This window comes from Exophiala oligosperma (assembly GCF_000835515.1).
Source record: "Exophiala oligosperma strain CBS 72588 unplaced genomic scaffold supercont1.9, whole genome shotgun sequence".
Lineage (NCBI taxonomy): Eukaryota > Fungi > Ascomycota > Eurotiomycetes > Chaetothyriales > Herpotrichiellaceae > Exophiala > Exophiala oligosperma.
In genome coordinates, this window is record NW_015622826.1 from 595,201 (window position 1) to 607,847 (window position 12,647).

At 50.9% G+C, this 12,647-nt stretch overlaps 5 protein-coding genes across 5 annotated transcripts; 2 read left to right on the forward strand and 3 right to left on the reverse strand.

Annotated features, from left to right (window-relative positions):
- The first annotated feature begins 4,809 nt into the window (after nt 1-4,809).
- Nucleotides 4,810-6,123, forward strand: PV06_08821 (uncharacterized protein). Its single transcript, XM_016410198.1, has 3 exons — nt 4,810-4,989; nt 5,051-5,773; nt 5,829-6,123. Exons 1-3 carry the CDS (start codon nt 4,902-4,904, stop codon nt 5,990-5,992), a joined length of 975 nt encoding a protein of 324 aa, XP_016259220.1. The 5' UTR covers nt 4,810-4,901; the 3' UTR covers nt 5,993-6,123.
- On the reverse strand, nt 5,882-7,260 carry PV06_08822 (uncharacterized protein). Its single transcript, XM_016410199.1, has 2 exons — nt 7,074-7,260; nt 5,882-6,999 (listed from the first exon to the last, which is right to left on the reverse strand). The coding sequence occupies exons 1-2, from the start codon at nt 7,115-7,117 to the stop codon at nt 6,285-6,287; spliced, it is 759 nt and encodes a 252-aa protein (XP_016259221.1). The 5' UTR covers nt 7,118-7,260; the 3' UTR covers nt 5,882-6,284.
- Nucleotides 7,261-7,412: 152 nt separating this feature from the next.
- Nucleotides 7,413-8,838, reverse strand: PV06_08823 (uncharacterized protein). Its single transcript, XM_016410200.1, has 2 exons — nt 8,657-8,838; nt 7,413-8,588 (listed from the first exon to the last, which is right to left on the reverse strand). The coding sequence occupies exons 1-2, from the start codon at nt 8,766-8,768 to the stop codon at nt 7,543-7,545; spliced, it is 1,158 nt and encodes a 385-aa protein (XP_016259222.1). The 5' UTR covers nt 8,769-8,838; the 3' UTR covers nt 7,413-7,542.
- A 335-nt stretch (nt 8,839-9,173) lies between these two features.
- Nucleotides 9,174-10,540, forward strand: PV06_08824 (ribosomal protein L19). Its single transcript, XM_016410201.1, has 2 exons — nt 9,174-9,437; nt 9,536-10,540. The coding sequence occupies exons 1-2, from the start codon at nt 9,236-9,238 to the stop codon at nt 10,060-10,062; spliced, it is 729 nt and encodes a 242-aa protein (XP_016259223.1). The 5' UTR covers nt 9,174-9,235; the 3' UTR covers nt 10,063-10,540.
- Nucleotides 10,356-12,455, reverse strand: PV06_08825 (uncharacterized protein). The gene is made up of 4 exons (XM_016410202.1): nt 11,842-12,455; nt 11,404-11,783; nt 10,695-11,330; nt 10,356-10,602 (listed from the first exon to the last, which is right to left on the reverse strand). The coding sequence occupies exons 1-4, from the start codon at nt 12,380-12,382 to the stop codon at nt 10,510-10,512; spliced, it is 1,650 nt and encodes a 549-aa protein (XP_016259224.1). The 5' UTR covers nt 12,383-12,455; the 3' UTR covers nt 10,356-10,509.
- Nucleotides 12,456-12,647: the final 192 nt, after the last annotated feature.

A 12,647-nucleotide genomic window follows, 5' to 3' on the forward strand; every position in this document is an offset into this window, starting at 1 on the left:
TTGGTTGCTGACCGGTGAGGATTTGCTGGACTCCGTAGCCACGCGACTTGCGCAACAGTCAAATCTCGGGACGAAGGCTGAGGATGGATCCAGACGACGCGATGTAGGGAAAGCGATTTGATGAAGAAAAAAACAACTTCACACCAGGGGTACACCATCTTTCCTCTTTGGGAATAGCGTGACATGTTCAGGGGCAACCGAGCGCGCTCGGCTCCAACTCCATATCATCAATCCAGGCCTTCCAGGATACAAACCTCGTAGCGCGCGCGCAGACTCAAGATGGCTTGCTCCGGGGGACTCAGACCACGGATCACTCTCGAACGGTACCGAAGGCACGTAAGTCAGTGCTTCGTACGCTTGACGATCTGTGGTTACTCTTGTTCAAAGCCACCACCGCACAGGCGCGATGGCTGGTGACGGTGGTGCCGATGAGCATGAAAAGGCTGGGGAAATTGCTCACCAGGGGACGTGAAAGTGTAAAAGACTACTCCGTACTGAGTATTTCGTACAAAGGGTGGCCTTCGAGACTCGAAACATTCTCACGCTCCGTACTGCAACGTTTCATCAGCTTTTTCGGCATCGGAAAGCCTGGAAGTGACCCACGACCTTCGGCCCAAATCAATCGAAATTTACTATTCCTTAATTAGTATTGCAAGTCTGCTTCTCTGGGCAAGGGAATATGGGCATGAAGTACTCCTTAGAACAGAGGGCCTAAAACGAATACCGTACTGTACATGTACCATCTCTTGACCGAGCAGCCGAAATTTTGGCCCAGTCCACATGGATGCCTGCCTCGGTATGGAAATACCGAATCGAGCTAGATACAATAGACTTGTCTCAAATGAAACCACAATACTTGGATAGGCGACACTACTTTAAAAGCTCGAGGCTGCTCCGTTCTACAATCAGGTAGCAGCAGGGCGTGAGTGCGAAGATCTTTGTGGCAAGGAGATTGCATTCTTCGAACAAAATCTTACCAAAACAATCGCTATCGTCGAGTTCCATGACCTCAGCCGTACTGAATTTGACTCTGGCACCTCCTCTGCTGGCGGGATGCAATCTTTGAGATCAACATGTAACATTGGAAATGATGTAACGGTGTCCATAAGATTCTGGTCACGTCTTGTTTTGTTAATTCACAATGATTCGTGTGGAACCGACGATCATGTCGATCAGACTTTCAAAGATAACCGAATCGCTTACCTTATTCATCCTGCAATACAATGAAAACGACATGCCACATTGAGTACTAAGTCCACACGATCCAGCACAAATCACAAGAGGTAGGATCATTATGCGCAACCAAATTTTTGTGAGACTGTTCCAGCTCAGAGCCGGTGTCGGAAAAAATTTACTTTGAAAATAGATATGTAAACGGTATTCTTAGCAGTGGACATCGAATCGCAGTCTTTACGCTGCGTTCGATGATATACTAATGAGCAATCATCTTCTCTGATGGCTCGTCGAGCTCGATACGCCGGCCGAACTAAATCGTTAGAGGCCCGAATTTTATAAGAGAACTTTAATGGAAGTGTTCGAGAAACAGATCCCTCTTTGTCCTTTCCAATCGTAGCCGGCTGCGAACATTCTACACATACACTTTAACAATCTTAAATCAGGGTGTCTCGGCCGGTCCTTTCTCTGGAGCAACTGACTCGCGTTGAATGTCTTCACTGCCCGTCTCGGCATTGATCTCTTTAATTGGTCCTGTAAAGCGCCGTCGAGCTCGAATGTAATAGTTGATAATTGCCAGAACCATAACACCCACGAATACTGGAGAGGCATAATTCATGTTCTGGCTCGTGACCGGTAACATCGGTGGGAAGGGAAGGAAGATGATGAGGAAAATGCAGAATATAATCGCAATGATGTTGATCATCAAGCCGAATTTGCCCAATGTCCACGGGCCGAATCTGATTGGATTACTCGAGCTGAAGCGGCGTATAGCGAACATGAGCGTCGGGATGGCGTATGAGAAGTAGAAACCCAAAGTAGTGAGCGATATGAGCGCATTGAACGCAGTTGTCGAGCCAATGTTGATCAGCGAGAGTAGAGACACCGAGACGAAAATTGCGAGGACCGCATTTGTCGGAGACCTGTTGTGAGGCGTTATACGAGAAAAGAATCCGGAGAAGGGCAGTCCTTTGTCTCGTGCAAATGCCCATATCAGTCGAGACACTGACGCCATGCAGCCAAAGAGGTTCATCGTGAACACGACAATAACGGCGGTCATCATCGCAGTTGCTGCTTTCCGGTTGTTGGTCGCCTGCAGAAAAACGCCAATGATGGGAAAGCCTGTTGGATTGTTCAAGACCGCATCGGCATCGGTGATGGAGTATAAAACGGTCAGAATGTATGAAAAGCCAGCCGTTCCGTTGATGATCACTGACCACAACATTGCGCGAGGGACGTTGAGAGGGGCATTGTATGCTTCTTCTGACATCTACATATCATTAGGTCACTGGATCACGACGAAAATCTTGTAGGACAGGGGCACTTCGAATGGAAGGAAGATTCGCTTACATGAACGACAGCATCAACACCAGCCAGAGCGAATGCTGGTGTCAAGAAGCCCAAGCAGAAACTCACTCCGTCACTAGGCCACCCGCCTCCATTGATGAGGGTGCCCCAAACATCGTGGTTGTCAGCTTTGTCACTTGTAGCAAGAATGCCGATCGTGACGAGGAAGAAGAACAACACGTGGAGTCCGCCCCCCAAGGTTTCCCACAGAGGCAGGAGCTTCTTCCCGATAGTGGTTCCTATGGCTGCGATACCTGCGGCAGCAATCATCATCAATGTTGCATGCCAACGCTTCGCGTCATATCCAGAGTAATTCAGCACAGCAACACCCTGGATCATAGTAGCGATCAAGAAGGAAACCGAAGATACACCGCCAACCCATCCAGTGATTGTGATCCACCCTTGAATGTAGCTGATGATCGCACGCCATCTGAAGGGTGCGTGTTCAGCAGTCCAGTGATACTGGGCTCCTGCAATTGGCGAGCTTGCGGGAAACTGTTAGTGTGCGTTTCGATACTACCACCAACGTGATCACCTACATGGAAGCCATCTCAGCCATCGACGTGGTGATTGCCAGTGTGCCCAAAACGGACACAATGAACCCATACACGACCGAGGCAGGTCCTCCATTCAAATATGCCCCTGCAAATAGCGCACTCGTTGCTTCCCAAGTGCAGAGAGTGCATGCGGACATGCCCAAAAGAGCCCAGAAATTCCATTCTCGCTATTGACATCACATTAGCAAGCTGAGCAATAACACAATCAAAGAGCTTGTTCACCTTCAGCACCTCCTTCTTTCCTGCAGCCTCCAAAGCAGCAGCATCTGAACTATAAGCAGTCATTGTGGGTGATCAAATTCGTGCAATCAACGTCACCCTGCAGAGAAGAAGAGGAGAGAGATCAGTTTTCACAAGTAATTCAGAGAAGTTCACATTGAGAACCAGGAAGCTGGGGTCCAGATCAATTATATCTGCACGACACAACAAGTGCCCTGCACCCTGCATCCAATGTGGCGCGACATAGCGAAACGCTGTAGCACCGAAGCTAGCTGAGCAAGGCAGGAGCGAAATACATCCTGAACATATGCATTCGTTGTGAATGGTTTCGGCAGGCATTGTGCTGGCATGAGTGAACATGGTTCATCGCAACTAATTGTTTTTGTCAAACGTGAGAGGCAACCCCTTCGCGCGGGGACTGGGATGAGGTGTGATATGACCCTGTCATCAAGGATGTGGCACCTCTTTGGCACTGGTTTCGGCCAGTCACGCATCACTATATGGGGCGCGGATCAGGCCCAAAAAGTTCGTTTACTGACGCCAAAGCCAAAAGCTGTCGGGATTGTCTGCGCTAATCAGCGCCTGAACGACATCCCCGTAGTGGTCAAGGCCTGTCACCGGAAAAGTCCCGGCAAGACCCTTGAGCTTATCAAGGATAAAGGTGGGAGTAGATCACTTATAATCCGAAGCCTTGCTGGAATCCACAGCTACATGTCGAGTGCCAGTGATCACAATATCAGGAACTCCAACTAGTTTCCATTTGAAAATAGCAATAAAGCTGGGTCCGTGGCCACTTCAAGTCGACGGAAAAGAGAATCCTGAGTTGTTGTGATTGCGAATGGTGCGATTAGCAAGGGTTCATCGCTTACCTGGAGGAGAAGCGACGCTAGTGTCAGCCAGCATTATTTCTCAGACCTTGAAGGTGACCAACAACATGTGCTATCCCCATGTAGTGAGCAAGGATGTTTTTTGTCCATGCAAATGTAACATGCAAGTGTTGGAATCAGCCTTCTCATGGGAGTGATCTCCTGCAATGTGGCCTAAGCGAGGGCAAAGGAAAAGAGCGAGGATCTCACCGCTTCGATACGCTTGCAGAGACCATCGACCATAGCTGGCATTCTAGCGAAAATGTCGTACCGAGGGTGTTGAATCCTCTATGGCAGTGGCTGCTTGCATTGATGTTGGGCATCCCATTGCCTGGCGATGCAGAGAGGGCATTCGAGGCTGCGGTCTACGGAGGCGCCCTCTCCTTGACGAAACATAGGCCTTCAATGGTGGATATGTAATGCGAGGCATCATATACGTATTCTTAGCTTCGTAAAAGTTGGCTGTTGGACTGTTTGGGCATGTGCTGATCCAAAACACACTGTATTTTATTACTCCGTGGTGGTGAGTGAGTGCTTGAAACGGCCGCGGCTCCAGGGCTCGTTCACTCTAGAAAATGTTGCTCACCGCCCGTCGGCAATAACCCGTCACCGCCTACACTTTTTAGCACGGCAGAATTTTACAATTTTCCAAAGTGAAGACTCGGGGCCTCCATGCGACCGCGACAACATCTCACCACATCCTAAAAACTACCTGAGTACTCTCTTATCAATACTCAAGATGTCCTTGTCGCTGGAAGATGTCGGGACAGTCTTCGAGGAACTCGGCGACCTCGAAAAGAACTTTGCGGAGGTAGAACTCGATGCTCGTATGCGATCACCACCCAGGTTGATGAAGTCAAATGCCGCGCGCTGACACTTGAACTCTAGTTCGACGAAAGGAGTTCTCATTGAAACCCCTCTATGCAAAGCGCAAAAGTCTACTTGACAAGATTCCCGACTTTTGGGCAACCGTGTTTGGCAACAGCCCTGAAGAAGTCCAGCAATTCTTCTCAGCGGGAGATCTAGCCCTCGTTTCCTGCATCAAGTCCTTCACCGTCGAACGATACCAAATTGAATCCGAGACCAAAGGCGAGCCTCGAAGCCTCAGATTCACATTCGATTTTGCAGAGAATGAATTCATGGAGGACAAGCAGCTGGTGAAAGAGTTCGAATACAAGGCACGGGAAGATGGTCCGGGGAGCTTGATCTCAAAGCCGGTCCCAATCAAGTGGAAGAGCAATAAGAAGGACCTCACAAAGGGTCTTCTTGACGCTGCTGTCGACCTCTATGCCGCCGAAGAAGCGATCAAACTGAAGTCTGTCGAGATTGTGGATCGGGAAGCGCTCTGGCAGCACGAGAAGCTGCGCGACAAGTTGGTCAATCTCGATGAGAATGACGAAGACCAACCGAGCTTCTTCAACTTCTTTGGGTTCCGGGGCGCGATTGACTTGCCTGCTCCTAAGAAAGAGGGTGAGAATGGTGCCGGTGATGACGCCGAAGACAGTGATGAAGATGTCGAGGGCATGCTCGAGGTTGAGGTTTTCCCTCCAGGCGAGGAAGTCGCCATTGCCTTGGCCGAGGAAGTCTGGTCAGATGCCATGGACTACTTCAGTGAGTATCTTGCTCCCCTGTTTTATGAACGTATTGGCTGACCTTTTTACTCCAGTGTCTGCCCAAGACGACTTCCCTAATGGAGAAGACCTTGATATGGAAGATGACGAGGACGATGAGGACGATGAGGACGATGAGGACGATGAGGACGACGAGGACGTACCAGAGCTTGTTCCTGCAGAAGACGCCAGACCATCCAAGCGACAACGCAAGGACTGAGCAAAACGTCTTCAACAAATGTCCCGGATATGTTCCAAACATGTACCATCATCACCTGGCGTTTGAACTCGTTTGTACATCCCCGTAGACATTCGAACCAATGATACCATAATGTTGTACTTGTTTCTTTGCACCCTTGAATTCAGTTTCTCTGTCTCCGCATAGTCAATCATGGCGCCAGGCTGGGCGAATAGAGCATCCATCACTCTGTCTGATACGTATGTCCTCAATTCCGCGTTGATATTCAACGACTCGTCTTCTTTTCTTACTGTACTCCGACCGACTGTTTTCATCATAAAACAATGACCAAGATCAACAGTATGATCAACACCACGACCAAGACAGCTATGCAGCAGCTGCTCACGCTGTCCTCGTTTTTTCTAATCACCTCGCCGACCTTCTTGACGCCGACGTTGAGTTTCCCCCCGACTCGATCGGCGAGCGTGTCGACCTCGTCAAGCATGTGCCCTTGCTCTTCCAGTTCTCGACCCATGTCCTCGGCCTGGCCCCGAAGCACTCCGACCGACTGAAACACTCCGTCGAGCTGCTCATCCTGCTCGGCCATCATGGTGGCCTGCTGCTGCGCCTCGAATTCTCCATAAGGATCGTCGTCGTCACCGCCGCCGTTCTCATCCTCGAAAGCCGACGGCATCGGGAGATTCGTGTTGTTGTTCCTCCCGGCAGCACCATGGCCCGCAACGTGGGTGTCCGCAGTCACGCCCTCCAGCTCATGGCGCATGCCCTCCACCTCGTCCCCGACATCCTTGACGAATTGTCGCCGACGCTGAACTTCGGCGACGTCGAGGCCGAACCGGTACGGGTCGGTTTCGACGGCAGACACTGACTCGAGGAGGTCCGCGAGGTCGGTGGAAAGGGTTTCGAGGTTTGAGCGCAACTCGGCGCGGGATTGCTGGAGTTCGGGCGAGGCGGCCGATGTCGAGAGCGTTCGGATGCGCAAGTACGACGAAAACAGGTGGCGGGTGGATTGGAGTGTCGATTGGACATCTCTGTAAAATCACACATGTGTTAGATATCGCCTTACCGTACGGACAACGGAGTTTGAAGGGACAGGCAACGGTACGTTTGGACTTCGAGGAAGGGGTCCTCGGTTTGAGGATTGGCCATGATGTCTGCTTCTTCCCCAGGAGGATTTTGCTGTCACATCTATGCCATGAGGGTAGTCGTATATTAACGTCGAAGCAACGCTCGAAGATCTATCAGGACGTGGGTATATTGTTTGGGGGGTTGGAAATTGGCGATTGTTAAAGGCGCCAGCATTTGTTTTTGAGATGTACTCCGTACCTGCGTCACCCACTCCATACAAGGGGCCGTGGCTGGCACATGTCCAGAATGCAAGGCTACGCCGCCCAACGCCAATTTCTCTACAATGCAGCATCAACGAAGCGGTCAGAAGCAAATGGGCGACTAGTGGTCTAGATTCTGTCTTAGACGCAAGTTCTATAAAGGTATTGTACATAGACTACTCGACCTACGGAGTCATTGAACCTTTCCTCTGTGTCGAACATTGTCACAATCTACCTAGCAAGGTCTCAGCTTTCCTCTGAGGTTTCACCTCCATCTTGTACATCAAGTTGTTCATACATCAACTCCCCGCGTCTCTTTTGTCCATTGGAGACTTCACGCAGTTTCTGTACAGTCTCCCTGACTTTCGGCTCCACCACGCGAAGATGCGACTCCAGTTGCCGACCGAGTTCAGATGTCTTGATCGCATCAATCTGTAGTGCCAACTGTATGGCGTTCTGCAACGGCAAGAGGTTTTCCAGAACAAAATTGCTCTCAGCTCTTACTCTGACGTCCTCTCTATGCTGCTCTAGTCCTGGAACGGAGGACTTTTCCTGTTGTGCAAGGTGGAGCATCTTTGTAGCATAGTCTATGACCGTTGCAGAATCCCCGCCGGACTCCAGGGCCGTCGCAGCTGCCAATTCGGTCAAGACGCTCAAGATCAGAGGATCTTTTCTCGGGTCGACCTCATCTGATTTCAATTTGTATCCTCCAGAGAGTTCGTCATCCAACATCCGGACGACCTTTTGAGCTCGATGCCAGGCGCTCGCGAGCTCCGGCCCGGAGAAATCGTGGTCCGCAGCGCGCTTGTGAAAGCCCAGCATCAATTCATAGGTCACGCCTTGTTTCCTCAAAGTGAAATTGGTCTCTTCGGATCTGTCGATGCATGCGAGAATGTATCTTTCTTTGCCAATCTCACACGCCTTGCGAGTGATTTTTCCCCAGAAGAAGGTTGGCAACGGCATTCTGGACATCCTTATGCCGTTCAACCAAGGAGCCAAATTGTTCCACACGGCATCCGCCTTCTCTTGGCCGAATACCTTTGCAATGGTCCGGATCGATTGTTTGACGGAAGGCTTGTCGAAAGCGTTCATTGGGCGCAACCTGATCTCCTCGCCATCGGACATCGTGACCGTGACTCCAGGCTCTGCCATGAGGGTCTCTTGTTTGGACGGTTTGTATAGTAGTTTCCGGTGCTGGGGCTCCAGGGCAGCCGGAGTGAAGACTTTCTCGCGGAATGACAGGAGCAGCTGATCGAGTTCGCCATGGCCGGTAGGCTGAAACGAGGGTACAACTACACAAAATGTTAGTTCTCAAGTAGATTTTTATCTGGCGGTAGAACTCGTGTTCGCTGCACTGTACCTTTCTGTTGGGCTCGAGTTGTGCTGAATGAGCGAGAAAATAATGAGCCACTCTGTAAGCTCTGTCGACAGCTTCTACAGATGTAGAGCAGAGGCTGATTGACTTGGGCCATGGTGCCTGCTGGGAGATTACAGAGTGTTCCTGGGTGTGTGCCCAATTCTCTCCAGACGTCTGTCTTCTCGAGGATCCTACGAACTTTACTCCGTACAGGGCTTCTTCGTTTTCTAAAGAGCTAGCGTTGTCACGTGATAAGGCTGCACTAGCATCCTTCAGGTACAAAGAGATCGATGTCAACCTTGATTGAGAGCATCGAGTAGAAAATTTGCCTCGCTGTATATACCGTCGCCTAAACAAAAGTACAGTGCTCGTACAACATTCAGACACCGTTCTGTGTGAAGGAGTAGACAACGGTTTTGCGGGCAAGCGCTTTGGAAAAAGGCAGCGCGGCAAAGTTGCCAATGCTGGCTCGAAGGGCCGTAGTTGAGCCTGACAATTGCAAGCAGCCGAATATCTATCTCTTCGCCGAAGCTGTCTCAATCTACCACGTTTGGCACACGGCGGTTCGACAGCAACGACGAGATGTCGCAAATAATGGCACCTCGAGTTTCGACATGCTGTTGGCGGTCGCTCTTTGGCGAAATGATCCAACCTCGGCGGACTCGACAATTCTCTAGACCTCTCGTCACGCTTCAGCGAGGTCCCGTCGAAAAACTGGCAATTCCAGAATCCCTCCCACCACAGTTTAGGTCTCAAATACCACCACGACTCAGACCAGGTAGAGGTATGATATCGATATATACTAGCTCACCCTTCACGCCCAGGGGCTCCTACCGAGGTGTCTTGAGAGAACACGATAACTGATGGAAAGTTTTGAAATAGATAAACGAGACATGACGATCCACGAATCACCCGTATCCGAAGCGGCATTGTGTAAGGATCCAGTCACCTTGGTCGACCGGAGACAACTCGCGGTTTTGGACCCGACGGGAGCCCGGGCGAGGTTGTTCGACAAGACCAACAAGGACCGGGCGCAGGTCGGGGATGTTTTGTTGGTGACCTTCAAGACCGGAGAACCTGTTTCGGGAACCATCCTCTCCATCAAAGGGTCAGGTCCTCACATCTCGGTGTTGCTGAGAAACCAATTGACGGGGATCGGGGTGGAGGTGTTGGTCAAAGTCCACAGTCCTTTGGTGCAGAGCATGGAGATTGCCCAGAGGACACCAAAGAGGAAGAGGAGGGCAAGGTTGTACTACTTGCGGAAACCCGAACACGACGCGGGTAGCGTACAAAAGATTGTCGACCAGTACGTCAGGCAGAGGGCCATGCTGAGTGGTGGCGGCGGGAAGGCGACGAGATCAAAACAACAACAGTACACTGGTCCTAGGGGTAAGAGGGGAAAGAAATGAGACCAAAAAAGGTACAGAGTACACCAATTCGACATGCCACACACCCACCCACACATGCTTTGAGCGAAAAAGAGAGTGCCGGTCTATGTTCGTCCCGTCATGACATACTGGATCAACGAACAAAACCCATTCTCTACCTTTGGCTTTCCACCAGGCACAGCGACGGGGTTTAGCAATGGAGGGTTTTCAACGGCACTGGTTCACGTCCTCGTCAAGCAAACATCTTACCAGATATATATCCACCCCGAAAACTCAGGTTCAGGCGATGGAAAAGAGAATCCATGGTCGCAGGGTACGACTAGAGAGGCCGGTCAGAATGACGACGGTCGTGTACAATATTTTTATCTATCTCATTATCGGTCTCCACAACCTGAATACCTTAGGTGTATGATTTTCTTTTCTTTGTGCCAGATGTCAAAACAAGCTGTGTAACCACAAATCAACACCTCAAAGTAGCAGCAATGTGTGGTCATCGTCTATTTGGCCTTGAATATCAAGGTTGATCTTTCCCCCAACGACCGCAGGTCCTTTAACATTAAGCTAGAACGAGGTGTTAGTGCATGTGCTTGTGGCCGAGAAAACAAGAAGCAGGGAGAGATGGTTAACCAAGAAAAAAAGGATAAAAACCTTACCGTTCCCTTTGGAGTATGACTACCCATCACGTCCTCCTCTCCGGCGAGACTCAACTCAACCGAACTCATTGGGGCCCCGACGCAGACCTGCCTGCCCTTGTCGCGATAGTCGAGAATGTTGGTCTGCGCAATGGCTCCGGCCACGAATGGCGCGGTCAACGCATATCCAATTCGAGTGTGCAGATGCGTACGTAAGGTGTGCAGCGTCGACGAAGACAGACGTGTCTTGGTGGGTGATGAAGCAGATTGTGGGATGAATAAGGCCCTCAATTTTGACAGGGGCAGGGGCCCGCTGGGATCTGAGGGCATGTTTCCCGCTTGAAGGCTTCTCGTAGATACCCACTTGGACAGACCAGAGGGGAGGTTCGTGCCAGGACTCGACAGGTACTTCTGGATGGTGCCAGGAGCAGCGATCACCACGGTAGGCTGGCTCTTCGCCGTGGCGTTGAGCAGGTCGACAGAATCGCCGGCCACCGAATTCAAGGCCACCGAGGCGTTGGAGTAGAGTGCCGCAAAGACCCAGCAAAGAGTGTAGCTGTCTGTGAGGCTTACGGTTGGAAGAACGGTATCGGACGGTGTCAACTTGTAAGCTCGCACGAGTGTAGCTTGAAGTGCGGCAGTTCCCGAGATAAGATTCTGGAGTCATGTATGTGTGAGTGTGTGTGTGTGCAGAACACATAGGTCTCTTGTGGCACATGAGATAGCTTACCTCCGAGGTATACTTCACCAGATCATACGTGCCATGGGCACCTGGACAGAAAATCGACACTGGCGGAACTTGAGAGTCTCTATCCAAGGGGAGGACTTCCGAAGTGGCGGTGCGCTTATTCTTCTCGACCAAATCGTGCCACGAATTCACGATAAAACCACTGGGGGCATCGTCGGACCATGCCATGTGCTCGCTCCCTGTCTTCGTGACCCAGATGACATTCGTGAGGGCTTTGTTTGCTGCATGTAAGCTGTCAAGATCGAGAGTACCGGCTTCTGCGATCACATGGTCTGCCGAGGTCTTCGCCAGGAGGGAATTGAGCTTGTCTGGAGGGAGACCATAGGGCAACAAAATAGTCGAGAAGCCGTAGAAGGATCCAGCTGTGAGCGTCTTATTAGCGTCGCTGCCGACCAAAATCTGCACACACCAACGACCTACCGAAAATGGCAGACAACAACTCCGTCGAGTTTGAAAGGCACACGGCAACGTTCTGCCCATTGTTCCGCTTGACGTATTGGCCGATGACATTGATCCCGAGGGTCAAATCGTCGAATTGATGTTGGACGACCTGGTCACGGCCCAGCACGGTCGATAGCTTGCCCTTTTCGCCAGTCGGAGTGCCATCTTCCTTGACGGCACCACGGACAGCGGTTCTCCAGATGTCACGAAGATCTCCAGGCCGGCCTGAACTCCATCTAGCTGCTCCAGGATCCTTGACACCCAGGCCAGCTCGGAGAGGGTAGCCATGCGGGATGTCGATCGCTCTGTAAACAGCCGACTCGCCAGAGTGTCGAATCGGGGCTATTTGTGATTGTCGTGCGAGAAGGAACGGATGGGTGTCTGGCTCTCGACTCGTCAGCAGAGGATATATCAGAAGGCCAGCCAAAACAACGACAAGGAGTGTCGTGTAACCGTCCCAAGTGGAAAAGAACTCGGCGATGGCAGCATCGAGTCTCTCTGCTGTGCTTGTCGTCGACATCTTGAAGGATCGACTGGTGCTACAGATTTGGAAAAGGATAGAATTATATTACTGTGAAGAAAGACACCTTCTCACACGATAATAACACGACATCGGATGCAAGTGGAGGCCTCAGCAATGGAATCCGCGACTTCCCCACATCCGACGAATGTCGTCGAAATTCGTGGCCATCTTCAATTAATATCACGTGCAAAGTTCAACCCGCGGGGCAATGGTTGGCGTGAAAAGAGTTAGACCGTCAAACTAGAAATAGAAAGGAGTAACT